The sequence below is a fragment of the Saccoglossus kowalevskii genome, chromosome 14 (assembly GCF_978046115.1).
Source record: "Saccoglossus kowalevskii chromosome 14, keSacKowa6.1, whole genome shotgun sequence".
Lineage (NCBI taxonomy): Eukaryota > Metazoa > Hemichordata > Enteropneusta > Harrimaniidae > Saccoglossus > Saccoglossus kowalevskii.
In genome coordinates this window covers 31,338,817-31,355,163 of record NC_140654.1, presented here as the reverse complement: position 1 = coordinate 31,355,163, position 16,347 = coordinate 31,338,817, and the positions used below count along the sequence as shown (strand labels likewise).

The 16,347-nt window shown below is 44.0% G+C and overlaps 1 protein-coding gene across 1 annotated transcript in view; it reads left to right on the top strand.

Annotated features, from left to right (window-relative positions):
• LOC100377578 (uncharacterized) overlaps positions 1–16,347 on the top strand; it is a 79,751-nt gene that overhangs the window by 36,558 nt on the left and 26,846 nt on the right. Inside the window, exons 9-10 of the mRNA XM_002736659.4 lie at positions 5,493–5,603; positions 6,138–6,212. Coding sequence (XP_002736705.2) covers positions 5,493–5,603; positions 6,138–6,212 — 186 coding nt within the window. The remainder of the gene's footprint in view (positions 1–5,492; positions 5,604–6,137; positions 6,213–16,347) is intronic.

The window sequence follows — 16,347 nt, the reverse complement described above, 5'->3', positions numbered from 1 at the left end:
TACCTCCCAGTCCAGACACATAGTCCTTCTTATCAACTGGGGTTGTCTACCTCCCAGTCCAGACACATAGTCCTTCTTATCGACTGAGGTTGTCTACCTCCCAGTCCAGACACATAGTCCTTCTTATCAACTGGGGTTGTCTACCTCCCAGTCCAGACACATGTTCCTTCTTATCAACTGGGGTTGTCTACCTCCCAGTCCAGACACATGTTCCTTCTTATCAACTGGGGTTGTCTACCTCCCAGTCCAGACACATGTTCCTTCTTATCAACTAGGGTTGTCTACCTCCCAGTCCAGACACATAGTCCTTCTTATCAACTGGGGTTGTCTACTTCCCAGTCCAGACACACGGTCTTTCCTATCAACTGGGGTTGTCTACTTCCCAGTCCAGACATATGGTCCTTCTTATCAACTGGGGTTGTCTACCTCCCAGTCCAGACACGTAGTCCTTCTTATCAACTAGGGTTGTCTACCTCCCAGTCCAGACACATGGTCTTTCCTATCAACTGGGATTGCCTAATTCCCAGTCCAGACTTATGGTCTTTCCTATCAACTGGGATTGTCTACTTCCCAGTCCAGACACATGGTCTTTCTTATCAACTGGGGTTGTCTACTTCCCAGTCCAACACATGGTCTTTCCTATCAACTGGGATTGCCTAATTCCCAGTCCAGACTTATGGTCTTTCCTATCAACTGGGGTTGTCTACTTCCCAGTCCAGACACATGATCTTTCCTATCAACTTGGATTGTCTACTTCCCAGTCCAGACACATGGTCTTTCCTATCAACTGGGGTTGTCTACTTCCCAGTCCAGACACATGGACCTTCTTATCAACTAGGGTTGTCTGCCTCCCAGTCCAGACACATAGTCCTTCCTATCAACTAGGGTTGTCTACTTCCCAGTCCAGTCCAGAAACATGATCTTTCCTATCAATTAGGATTGTCTACTTCCCAGTCCAGACACATGGTCCTTCCTGTCAACTAGGGTTGTCTACTTCCCCGTTCAGACACATGGTCCCTCCTATCAACTAGGGTTGTCTACTTCCCCGTTCAGACACATAGTCCTTCTTATCAACTGGGGTTGTCTACTTCCCAGTCCAGACACATGGTCTTTCCTATCACCTGGGGTTGTCTACTTCCCAGTCCAGAAACATGGTCTTTCATATCAACTGGGGTTGTCTACTTCCCAGTCCAGACACATAGTCCTTCCTATCAACTAGGGTTATCCACTTCCCAGTCCAGACACATGGTCTTTCCTATCAACTGGGGTTGTCTACCTCCCAGTCCAGACACATAGTCCTTCTTATCAACTGGGATGTCTACCTCCCAGTCCAGGCATATAGCTCTTCTTATCAACTGGGGTTGTCCAACTCCCAGTTCCAGACACATGATCCTTCTTATCTATTGGGGTTATCTACCTCCCAGTCCAGACACATAGTCCTTCTTATCAACTGGGGTTGTCTACCTCCCAGTCCAGACACATAGTCCTTCTTATCAACTAGGGTTGTCTACCTGCCAGTCCAGACACATAGTCCTTCTTATCAACTGGGGTTGTCTACCTCCCAGTCCAGACACATAGTCCTTCTTATCAGCTGGGGTTGTCTACTTCCCAGTCCAGACACATAGTCCTTCTTATCAACTGGGATGTCTACCTCCCAGTCCAGGCATATAGCTCTTCTTATCAACTGGGGTTGTCCAACTCCCAGTCCAGACACATGATCCTTCTTATCTATTGGGGTTATCTACCTCCCAGTCCAGACTCATAGTCCTTCTTATCAACTGGGGTTGTCTACCTCCCAGTCCAGACACATAGTCCTTCTTATCAACTGGGGTTGTCTACCTCCCAGTCCAGACACATAGTCCTTCTTATCGACTGAGGTTGTCTACCTCCCAGTCCAGACACATGTTCCTTCTTATCAACTGGGGTTGTCTACCTCCCAGTCCAGACACATGTTCCTTCTTATCAACTGGGGTTGTCTACCTCCCAGTCCAGACACATGTTCCTTCTTATCAACTAGGGTTGTCTACCTCCCAGTCCAGACACATAGTCCTTCTTATCAACTGGGGTTGTCTACTTCCCAGTCCAGACACATAGTTCTTCTTATCAACTGGGGTTGTCTACCTCCCAGTCCAGACACATGTTCCTTCTTATCAACTGGGGTTGTCTACCTCCCAGTCCAGACACATGTTCCTTCTTATCAACTGGGGTTGTCTACCTCCCAGTCCAGACACATGTTCCTTCTTATCAACTAGGGTTGTCTACCTCCCAGTCCAGACACATAGTCCTTCTTATCAACTGGGGTTGTCTACTTCCCAGTCCAGACACACGGTCTTTCCTATCAACTGGGGTTGTCTACTTCCCAGTCCAGACATATGGTCCTTCTTATCAACTGGGGTTGTCTACCTCCCAGTCCAGACACGTAGTCCTTCTTATCAACTAGGGTTGTCTACCTCCCAGTCCAGACACATGGTCTTTCCTATCAACTGGGATTGCATAATTCCCAGTCCAGACTTATGGTCTTTCCTATCAACTGGGGTTGTCTACTTCCCAGTCCAGACACATGGTCTTTCTTATCAACTGGGGTTGTCTACTTCCCAGTCCAACACATGGTCTTTCCTATCAACTGGGATTGCCTAATTCCCAGTCCAGACTTATGGTCTTTCCTATCAACTGGGGTTGTCTACTTCCCAGTCCAGACACATGATCTTTCCTATCAACTTGGATTGTCTACTTCCCAGTCCAGACACATGGTCTTTCCTATCAACTGGGGTTGTCTACTTCCCAGTCCAGACACATGGACCTTCTTATCAACTAGGGTTGTCTGCCTCCCAGTCCAGACACATAGTCCTTCCTATCAACTAGGGTTGTCTACTTCCCAGTCCAGTCCAGAAACATGATCTTTCCTATCAATTAGGATTGTCTACTTCCCAGTCCAGACACATGGTCCTTCCTGTCAACTAGGGTTGTATACTTCCCAGTCCAGACACATGGTCCCTCCTATCAACTAGGGTTGTCTACTTCCCCGTTCAGACACATAGTCCTTCTTATCAACTGGGGTTGTCTACTTCCCAGTCCAGACACATGGTCTTTCCTATCACCTGGGGTTGTCTACTTCCCAGTCCAGAAACATGGTCTTTCATATCAACTGCGGTTGTCTACTTCCCAGTCCAGACACATAGTCCTTCCTATCAACTAGGGTTATCCACTTCCCAGTCCAGACACATGGTCTTTCCTATCAACTGGGGTTGTCTACCTCCCAGTCCAGACACATAGTCCTTCTTATCAACTGGGATGTCTACCTCCCAGTCCAGGCATATAGCTCTTCTTATCAACTGGGGTTGTCCAACTCCCAGTTCCAGACACATGATCCTTCTTATCTATTGGGGTTATCTACCTCCCAGTCCAGACTCATAGTCCTTCTTATCTACTGGGGTTGTCTACCTCCCAGTCCAGACACATAGTCCTTCTTATCAACTGGGGTTGTCTACCTCCCAGTCCAGACACATAGTCCTTCTTATCGACTGAGGTTGTCTACCTCCCAGTCCAGACACATAGTTCTTCTTATCAACTGGGGTTGTCTACCTCCCAGTCCAGACACATGTTCCTTCTTATCAACTGGGGTTGTCTACCTCCCAGTCCAGACACATGTTCCTTCTTATCAACTGGGGTTGTCTACCTCCCAGTCCAGACACATGTTCCTTCTTATCAACTAGGGTTGTCTACCTCCCAGTCCAGACACATAGTCCTTCTTATCAACTGGGGTTGTCTACTTCCCAGTCCAGACACACGGTCTTTCCTATCAACTGGGGTTGTCTACTTCCCAGTCCAGACATATGGTTCTTCTTATTAACTGGGGTTGTCTACTTCCCAGTCCAGATACATGGTCCTTCTTATCAACTGGGGTTGTCTACCTCCCAGTCCAGACACATGGTCCTTCTTATTAACTAGGGTTGTACACTTCCCATTCAAGACACATGGTCCTTCTTATCAACTGGGGTTGTCTACTTCCCAGTCCAGACACATAGTCCTTCTTATCAACTGGGCTTGTCTGCCTCCCAGTCCAGACACGTAGTCCTTCTTATCAACTAGGGTTGTCTACCTCCCAGTCCAGACACATGGTCCTTCTTATTAACTAGGGTTGTACACTTCCCATTCAAGACACATGGTCCTTCTTATCAACTGGGGTTGTCTACTTCCCAGTCCAGACACATAGTCCTTCTTATCAACTGGGGTTGTCTACTTCCTAGTCCAGACACATAGTCCTTCTTATCAACTGGGGTTGTCTACTTCCCAGTCCAGATACATGGTCCTTCTTTTCAACTGAGCTTGTCTACCTCCCAGTCCAGACACATAGTCCTTCTTATCAACTGGGGTTGTCTACTTCCCAGTCCAGACACATAGTCCTTCTTATCAACTGGGGTTGTCTACCTCCCAGTCCAGACACATAGTCCTTCTTATCAACTGGGGTTGTCTACCTCCCAGTCCAGACACGTAGTCCTTCTTATCAACTGGGGTTGTCTACCTCCCAGTCCAGACACATAGTCCTTCTTATCAGCTGGGGTTGTCTACTTCCCAGTCCAGACACATAGTCCTTCTTATCAACTGGGGTTGTCTACCTCCCAGTCCAGACACGTAGTCCTTCTTATCAACTGGGGTTGTCTACCTCCCAGTCCAGACACATAGTCCTTCTTATCAGCTGGGGTTGTCTACTTCCCAGTCCAGACACATAGTCCTTCTTATCAACTGAGGTTGTCTACCTCCCAGTCCAGACACATAGTCCTTCTTATCAACTGGGGTTGTCTACCTCCCAGTCCAGACACGTAGTCCTTCTTATCAACTAGGGTTGTCTACCTCCCAGTCCAGACACGTAGTCCTTCTTATCAACTAGGGTTGTCTACCTCCCAGTCCAGACACATAGTCCTTCTTATCAACTGGGGTTGTCTACCTCCCAGTCCAGACACATAGTCCTTCTTATCAACTAGGGTTGTCTACCTCCCAGTCCAGACACATAGTTCTTCTTATCAACTGAGGTTGTCTACCTCCCAGTCCAGACACATAGTCCTTCTTATCAACTAGGGTTGTCTACCTCCAGTCCAGACACATGGTCCTTCTTATCAGCTGGGGTTGTCTACTTCCCAGTCCAGACACATGGTCCTTCTTATCAACTAGGGTTGTCTACCTCCCAGTCCAGACACATAGTCCTTCTTATCAACTGAGGTTGTCTACCTCCCAGTCCAGACACATGGTCCTTCTTATCAACTGGGGTTGTCTACCTCCAGTCCAGACACGTAGTCCTTCTTATCAACTGGGGTTGTCTACCTCCCAGTCCAGACACATAGTCCTTCTTATCAACTGGGGTTGTCTACCTCCCAGTCCAGACATATGGTCTTTCTTATCAACTGGGGTTGTCTACCTCCCAGTCCAGATACATGGTCCTTCCTATTAACTAATGTTGATGGTTTTTACTGAAGAAATCATTATTGTTATCTAAGGTGGTGCTGATGGTGGGAACCAGGCAACCAAAATTGCAAGTGATGAGTATGATGATGACTTTGAAGATGAACCTAATGAGAATGAGGAAGACAAAATATCTGTAATCATCAGTAAGTATAGACTGATTTTAAATATGATAATTTATATATTTAATAATTTGCCCAGTGTAAGAAGGCCTGTGTCCATTCAAGTTGTCATACCATTTTTAACAAATACATAATATGTATTAATTTTCCACACCAGCAGCAGCAACTTTCAATACAATCTTCATTGGACTGTGAAATTCTGTAAACATCTTCAACTTTGTGAGAGACACATTTTCGTGATATCACACATTGGATGAAAAATCATCAAATTTTGTAGCAGTGAATATTACATTGTGGTCATTAAATCAATGGTTTCTTGGAAGTCTTGAAATGCTTATAAATCATCAGACTGCAAAAATTGATAGCAGTAAAATTATAATAATCTACAATACTTTTTAAATTAATTTTTACTGGTATTTAGTTTGCTCTATTGTAATTCTACATGGATATAATTTAGCGGATTTCACTTGAACCTGATAAACAATTAATACATTTACAGTATGTATATGTTCATAAATATGTACTGCATTGATCCTCTTTTCTGATTGGTCATTATAGCTGATAAAAAAGATGAAGAAAAGAGTGAGGAGAAAAAAGAAGATGACTATGCAAATGATATGTGGGACACTGAAGGTACATGAAAATACTCTATTTAAATATCTTATTTCAGGACAATATTGTTACCATAGTAATGGTTGGTGTTTCCCGTTGTTGACTTTGATCCAGTACAAATTTACAATCTCTTCAGCTCTGACTAATAATATTTGTATTGATGGACTATACACTGCACACCTGCACCATTTGTATTGATGGACTATACACTGCACACCTGCACCATTTGTATTGATGGACTATACACTGCACACCTGCACCATTTGTATTGATGGACTATACACTGCACACCTGCACCATTTGTATTGATGGACTATACACTGCACACCTGCACCATTTGTATTGATGGACTATACACTGCACACCTGCACCATTTGTATTGATGGACTATACACTGCACACCTGCACCATTTGTATTGATGGACTATACACTGCACACCTGCACCATTTGTATTGATGGACTATATACTGCACACCTGGACCATTTGTATTGATGGACTATACACTGCACACCTGGACCATTTGTATTGATGGACTATACACTGCACACCTGCACCATTTGTATTGATGGACTATACACTGCACACCTGCACCATTTGTATTGATGGACTATACACTGCACACCTGGACCATTTGTATTGATGGACTATACACTGCACACCTGCACCATTTGTATTGATGGACTATACACTGCACACCTGGACCATTTGTATTGATGGACTATACACTGCACACCTGGACCATTTGTATTGATGGACTATACACTGCACACCTGCACCATTTGTATTGATGGACTATACACTGCACACCTGCACCATTTGTATTGATGGACTATACACTGCACACCTGCACCATTTGTATTGATGGACTATACACTGCACACCTGCACCATTTGTATTGATGGACTATACACTGCACACCTGCACCATTTGTATTGATGGACTATACACTGCACACCTGCACCATTTGTATTGATGGACTATACACTGCACACCTGGACCATTTGTATTGATGGACTATACACTGCACACCTGCACCATTTGTATTGATGGACTATACACTGCACACCTGCACCATTTGTATTGATGGACTATACACTGCACACCTGCACCATTTGTATTGATGGACTATACACTGCACACCTGGACCATTTGTATTGATGGACTATACACTGCACACCTGGACCATTTGTATTGATGGACTATACACTGCACACCTGGACCATTTGTATTGATGGACTATACACTGCACACCTGCACCATTTGTATTGATGGACTATACACTGCACACCTGCACCATTTGTATTGATGGACTATACACTGCACACCTGCACCATTTGTATTGATGGACTATACACTGCACACCTGCACCATTTGTATTGATGGACTATACACTGCACACCTGCACCATTTGTATTGATGGACTATACACTGCACACCTGGACCATTTGTATTGATGGACTATACACTGCACACCTGCACCATTTGTATTGATGGACTATACACTGCACACCTGCACCATTTGTATTGATGGACTATACACTGCACACCTGCACCATTTGTATTGATGGACTATACACTGCACACCTGCACCATTTGTATTGATGGACTATACACTGCACACCTGCACCATTTGTATTGATGGACTATACACTGCACACCTGCACCATTTGTATTGATGGACTATACACTGCACACCTGCACCATTTGTATTGATGGACTATACACTGCACACCTGGACCATTTGTATTGATGGACTATACACTGCACACCTGGACCATTTGTATTGATGGACTATACACTGCACACCTGGACCATTTGTATTGATGGACTATACACTGCACACCTGCACCATTTGTATTGATGGACTATACACTGCACACCTGCACCATTTGTATTGATGGACTATACACTGCACACCTGCACCATTTGTATTGATGGACTATACACTGCACACCTGGACCATTTGTATTGATGGACTATACACTGCACACCTGCACCATTTGTATTGATGGACTATACACTGCACACCTGCACCATTTGTATTGATGGACTATACACTGCACACCTGGACCATTTGTATTGATGGACTATACACTGCACACCTGCACCATTTGTATTGATGGACTATACACTGCACACCTGCACCATTTGTATTGATGGACTATACACTGCACACCTGGACCATTTGTATTGATGGACTATACACTGCACACCTGCACCATTTGTATTGATGGACTATACACTGCACACCTGCACCATTTGTATTGATGGACTATACACTGCACACCTGCACCATTTGTATTGATGGACTGTACACTGCACACCTGGACCATTTGTATTGATGGACTATACACTGCACACCTGGACCATTTGTATTGATGGACTATACACTGCACACCTGCACCATTTGTATTGATGGACTATACACTGCACACCTGCACCATTTGTATTGATGGACTATACACTGCACACCTGCACCATTTGTATTGATGGACTATACACTGCACACCTGCACCATTTGTATTGATGGACTATACACTGCACACCTGCACCATTTGTATTGATGGACTATACACTGCACACCTGCACCATTTGTATTGATGGACTATACACTGCACACCTGCACCATTTGTATTGATGGACTATACACTGCACACCTGCACCATTTGTATTGATGGACTATACACTGCACACCTGCACCATTTGTATTGATGGACTATACACTGCACACCTGCACCATTTGTATTGATGGACTATACACTGCACACCTGCACCATTTGTATTGATGGACTATACACTGCACACCTGGACCATTTGTATTGATGGACTATACACTGCACACCTGCACCATTTGTATTGATGGACTATACACTGCACACCTGCACCATTTGTATTGATGGACTATACACTGCACACCTGCACCATTTGTATTGATGGACTATACACTGCACACCTGGACCATTTGTATTGATGGACTATACACTGCACACCTGCACCATTTGTATTGATGGACTATACACTGCACACCTGGACCATTTGTATTGATGGACTATACACTGCACACCTGCACCATTTGTATTGATGGACTATACACTGCACACCTGGACCATTTGTATTGATGGACTATACACTGCACACCTGCACCACTTGTATTGATGGACTATACACTGCACACCTGCACCATTTGTATTGATGGACTATACACTGCACACCTGGACCATTTGTATTGATGGACTATACACTGCACACCTGCACCATTTGTATTGATGGACTATACACTGCACACCTGGACCATTTGTATTGATGGACTATACACTGCACACCTGCACCATTTGTATTGATGGACTATACACTGCACACCTGGACCATTTGTATTGATGGACTATACACTGCACACCTGCACCATTTGTATTGATGGACTATACACTGCACACCTGCACCATTTGTATTGATGGACTATACACTGCACACCTGCACCATTTGTATTGATGGACTATACACTGCACACCTGAACCATTTGTATTGATGGACTATACACTGCACACCTGCACCATTTGTATTGATGGACTATACACTGCACACCTGCACCATTTGTATTGATGGACTATACACTGCACACCTGGACCATTTGTATTGATGGACTATACACTGCACACCTGCACCATTTGTATTGATGGACTATACACTGCACACCTGCACCATTTGTATTGATGGACTATACACTGCACACCTGGACCATTTGTATTGATGGACTATACACTGCACACCTGCACCATTTGTATTGATGGACTATACACTGCACACCTGCACCATTTGTATTGATGGACTATACACTGCACACCTGCACCATTTGTATTGATGGACTATACACTGCACACCTGCACCATTTGTATTGATGGACTATACACTGCACACCTGCACCATTTGTATTGATGGACTATACACTGCACACCTGCACCATTTGTATTGATGGACTATACACTGCACACCTGGACCATTTGTATTGATGGACTATACACTGCACACCTGCACCATTTGTATTGATGGACTATACACTGCACACCTGAACCATTTGTATTGATGGACTATACACTGCACACCTGCACCATTTGTATTGATGGACTATACACTGCACACCTGCACCATTTGTATTGATGGACTATACACTGCACACCTGCACCATTTGTATTGATGGACTATACACTGCACACCTGCACCATTTGTATTGATGGACTATACACTGCACACCTGCACCATTTGTATTGATGGACTATACACTGCACACCTGCACCATTTGTATTGATGGACTATACACTGCACACCTGGACCATTTGTATTGATGGACTATACACTGCACACCTGCACCATTTGTATTGATGGACTATACACTGCACACCTGGACCATTTGTATTGATGGACTATACACTGCACACCTGCACCATTTGTATTGATGGACTATACACTGCACACCTGGACCATTTGTATTGATGGACTATACACTGCACACCTGGACCATTTGTATTGATGGACTATACAATGCACACCTGGACCATTTGTATTGATGGACAATACACTGCACACCTGGACCATTTGTATTGATGGACTATACACTGCACACCTGGACCATTTGTATTGATGGACTATACACTGCACACCTGCACCATTTGTATTGATGGACTATACACTGCACACCTGCACCATTTGTATTGATGGACTATACACTGCACACCTGCACCATTTGTATTGATGGACTATACACTGCACACCTGCACCATTTGTATTGATGGACTATGCACTGCACACCTGCACCATTTGTATTGATGGACTATGCACTGCACACCTGGACCATTTGTATTGATGGACTATACACTGCACACCTGGACCATTTGTATTGATGGACTATACACTGCACACCTGCACCATTTGTATTGATGGACTATACACTGCACACCTGAACCATTTGTATTGATGGACTATACACTGCACACCTGCACCATTTGTATTGATGGACTATACACTGCACACCTGGACCATTTGTATTGATGGACTATACACTGCACACCTGGACCATTTGTATTGATGGACTATACACTGCACACCTGGACCATTTGTATTGATGGACTATACACTGCACACCTGCACCATTTGTATTGATGGACTATACACTGCACACCTGGACCATTTGTATTGATGGACTATACACTGCACACCTGCACCATTTGTATTGATGGACTATACACTGCACACCTGCACCATTTGTATTGATGGACTATACACTGCACACCTGGACCATTTGTATTGATGGACTATACACTGCACACCTGCACCATTTGTATTGATGGACTATACACTGCACACCTGCACCATTTGTATTGATGGACTATACACTGCACACCTGCACCATTTGTATTGATGGACTATACACTGCACACCTGGACCATTTGTATTGATGGACTATACACTGCACACCTGCACCATTTGTATTGATGGACTATACACTGCACACCTGCACCATTTGTATTGATGGACTATACACTGCACACCTGGACCATTTGTATTGATGGACTATACACTGCACACCTGCACCATTTGTATTGATGGACTATACACTGCACACCTGCACCATTTGTATTGATGGACTATACACTGCACACCTGGACCATTTGTATTGATGGACTATACACTGCACACCTGCACCATTTGTATTGATGGACTATACACTGCACACCTGGACCATTTGTATTGATGGACTATACACTGCACACCTGCACCATTTGTATTGATGGACTATACACTGCACACCTGGACCATTTGTATTGATGGACTATACACTGCACACCTGGACCATTTGTATTGATGGACTATACACTGCACACCTGCACCATTTGTATTGATGGACTATACACTGCACACCTGGACCATTTGTATTGATGGACTATACACTGCACACCTGCACCATTTGTATTGATGGACTATACACTGCACACCTGCACCATTTGTATTGATGGACTATACACTGCACACCTGCACCATTTGTATTGATGGACTATACACTGCACACCTGGACCATTTGTATTGATGGACTATACACTGCACACCTGCACCATTTGTATTGATGGACTATACACTGCACACCTGGACCATTTGTATTGATGGACTATACACTGCACACCTGGACCATTTGTATTGATGGACTATACACTGCACACCTGCACCATTTGTATTGATGGACTATACACTGCACACCTGCACCATTTGTATTGATGGACTATACACTGCACACCTGCACCATTTGTATTGATGGACTATACACTGCACACCTGAACCATTTGTATTGATGGACTATACACTGCACACCTGCACCATTTGTATTGATGGACTATACACTGCACACCTGCACCATTTGTATTGATGGACTATACACTGCACACCTGGACCATTTGTATTGATGGACTATACACTGCACACCTGCACCATTTGTATTGATGGACTATACACTGCACACCTGCACCATTTGTATTGATGGACTATACACTGCACACCTGCACCATTTGTATTGATGGACTATACACTGCACACCTGCACCATTTGTATTGATGGACTATACACTGCACACCTGCACCATTTGTATTGATGGACTATACACTGCACACCTGGACCATTTGTATTGATGGACTATACACTGCACACCTGGACCATTTGTATTGATGGACTATACACTGCACACCTGAACCATTTGTATTGATGGACTATACACTGCACACCTGAACCATTTGTATTGATGGACTATATACTGCACACCTGGACCATTTGTATTGATGGACTATATACTGCACACCTGGACCATTTGTATTGATGGACTATACACTGCACACCTGGACCATTTGTATTGATGGACTATACACTGCACACCTGGACCATTTGTATTGATGGACTATACACTGCACACCTGCACCATTTGTATTGATGGACTATACAATGCACACCTGCACCATTTGTATTGATGGACTATACAATGCACACCTGCACCATTTGTATTGATGGACTATACACTGCACACCTGGACCATTTGTATTGATGGACTATACACTGCACACCTGCACCATTTGTATTGATGGACTATACACTGCACACCTGCACCATTTGTATTGATGGACTATACACTGCACACCTGGACCATTTGTATTGATGGACTATACACTGCACACCTGCACCATTTGTATTGATGGACTATACACTGCACACCTGCACCATTTGTATTGATGGACTATACACTGCACACCTGGACCATTTGTATTGATGGACTATACACTGCACACCTGGACCATTTGTATTGATGGACTATACACTGCACACCTGCACCATTTGTATTGATGGACTATACACTGCACACCTGCACCATTTGTATTGATGGACTATACACTGCACACCTGCACCATTTGTATTGATAGACTATACACTGCACACCTGGACCATTTGTATTGATGGACTATACACTGCACACCTGCACCATTTGTATTGATGGACTATACACTGCACACCTGGACCATTTGTATTGATGGACTATACACTGCACACCTGCACCATTTGTATTGATGGACTATACACTGCACACCTGCACCATTTGTATTGATGGACTATACACTGCACACCTGGACCATTTGTATTGATGGACTAAACCTGCACACCTGCACCATTTGTATTGATGGACTATACACTGCACACCTGCACCATTTGTATTGATGGACTATACACTGCACACCTGCACCATTTGTATTGATGGACTATACACTGCACACCTGGACCATTTGTATTGATGGACTATACACTGCACACCTGGACCATTTGTATTGATGGACTATACACTGCACACCTGGACCATTTGTATTGATGGACTATACACTGCACACCTGCACCATTTGTATTGATGGACTATACACTGCACACCTGGACCATTTGTATTGATGGACTATACACTGCACACCTGGACCATTTGTATTGATGGACTATACACTGCACACCTGCACCATTTGTATTGATGGACTATACACTGCACACCTGCACCATTTGTATTGATGGACTATACACTGCACACCTGCACCATTTGTATTGATGGACTATACACTGCACACCTGCACCATTTGTATTGATGGACTATACACTGCACACCTGCACCATTTGTATTGATGGACTATACACTGCACACCTGCACCATTTGTATTGATGGACTATACACTGCACACCTGCACCATTTGTATTGATGGACTATACACTGCACACCTGCACCATTTGTATTGATGGACTATACACTGCACACCTGCACCATTTGTATTGATGGACTATACACTGCACACCTGGACCATTTGTATTGATGGACTATACACTGCACACCTGGACCATTTGTATTGATGGACTATACACTGCACACCTGGACCATTTGTATTGATGGACTATACACTGCACACCTGGACCATTTGTATTGATGGACTATACACTGCACACCTGCACCATTTGTATTGATGGACTATACACTGCACACCTGGACCATTTGTATTGATGGACTATACACTGCACACCTGCACCATTTGTATTGATGGACTATACACTGCACACCTGGACCATTTGTATTGATGGACTATACACTGCACACCTGCACCATTTGTATTGATGGACTATACACTGCACACCTGGACCATTTGTATTGATGGACTATACACTGCACACCTGCACCATTTGTATTGATGGACTATACACTGCACACCTGCACCATTTGTATTGATGGACTATACACTGCACACCTGCACCATTTGTATTGATGGACTATACACTGCACACCTGGACCATTTGTATTGATGGACTATACACTGCACACCTGGACCATTTGTATTGATGGACTATACACTGCACACCTGGACCATTTGTATTGATGGACTATACACTGCACACCTGCACCATTTGTATTGATGGACTATACACTGCACACCTGGACCATTTGTATTGATGGACTATACACTGCACACCTGGACCATTTGTATTGATGGACTATACACTGCACACCTGCACCATTTGTATTGATGGACTATACACTGCACACCTGCACCATTTGTATTGATGGACTATACACTGCACACCTGCACCATTTGTATTGATGGACTATACACTGCACACCTGCACCATTTGTATTGATGGACTATACACTGCACACCTGCACCATTTGTATTGATGGACTATACACTGCACACCTGCACCATTTGTATTGATGGACTATACACTGCACACCTGCACCATTTGTATTGATGGACTATACACTGCACACCTGCACCATTTGTATTGATGGACTATACACTGCACACCTGCACCATTTGTATTGATGGACTATACACTGCACACCTGGACCATTTGTATTGATGGACTATACACTGCACACCTGGACCATTTGTATTGATGGACTATACACTGCACACCTGGACCATTTGTATTGATGGACTATACACTGCACACCTGGACCATTTGTATTGATGGACTATACACTGCACACCTGCACCATTTGTATTGATGGACTATACACTGCACACCTGGACCATTTGTATTGATGGACTATACACTGCACACCTGCACCATTTGTATTGATGGACTATACACTGCACACCTGCACCATTTGTATTGATGGACTATACACTGCACACCTGCACCATTTGTATTGATGGACTATACACTGCACACCTGCACCATTTGTATTGATGGACTATACACTGCACACCTGCACCATTTGTATTGATGGACTATACACTGCACACCTGCACCATTTGTATTGATGGACTATACACTGCACACCTGCACCATTTGTATTGATGGACTATACACTGCACACCTGCACCATTTGTATTGATGGACTATACACTGCACACCTGCACCATTTGTATTGATGGACTATACACTGCACACCTGCACCATTTGTATTGATGGACTATACACTGCACACCTGCACCATTTGTATTGATGGACTATACACTGCACACCTGCACCATTTGTATTGATGGACTATACACTGCACACCTGGACCATTTGTATTGATGGACTATACACTGCACACCTGCACCATTTGTATTGATGGACTATACACTGCACACCTGCACCATTTGTATTGATGGACT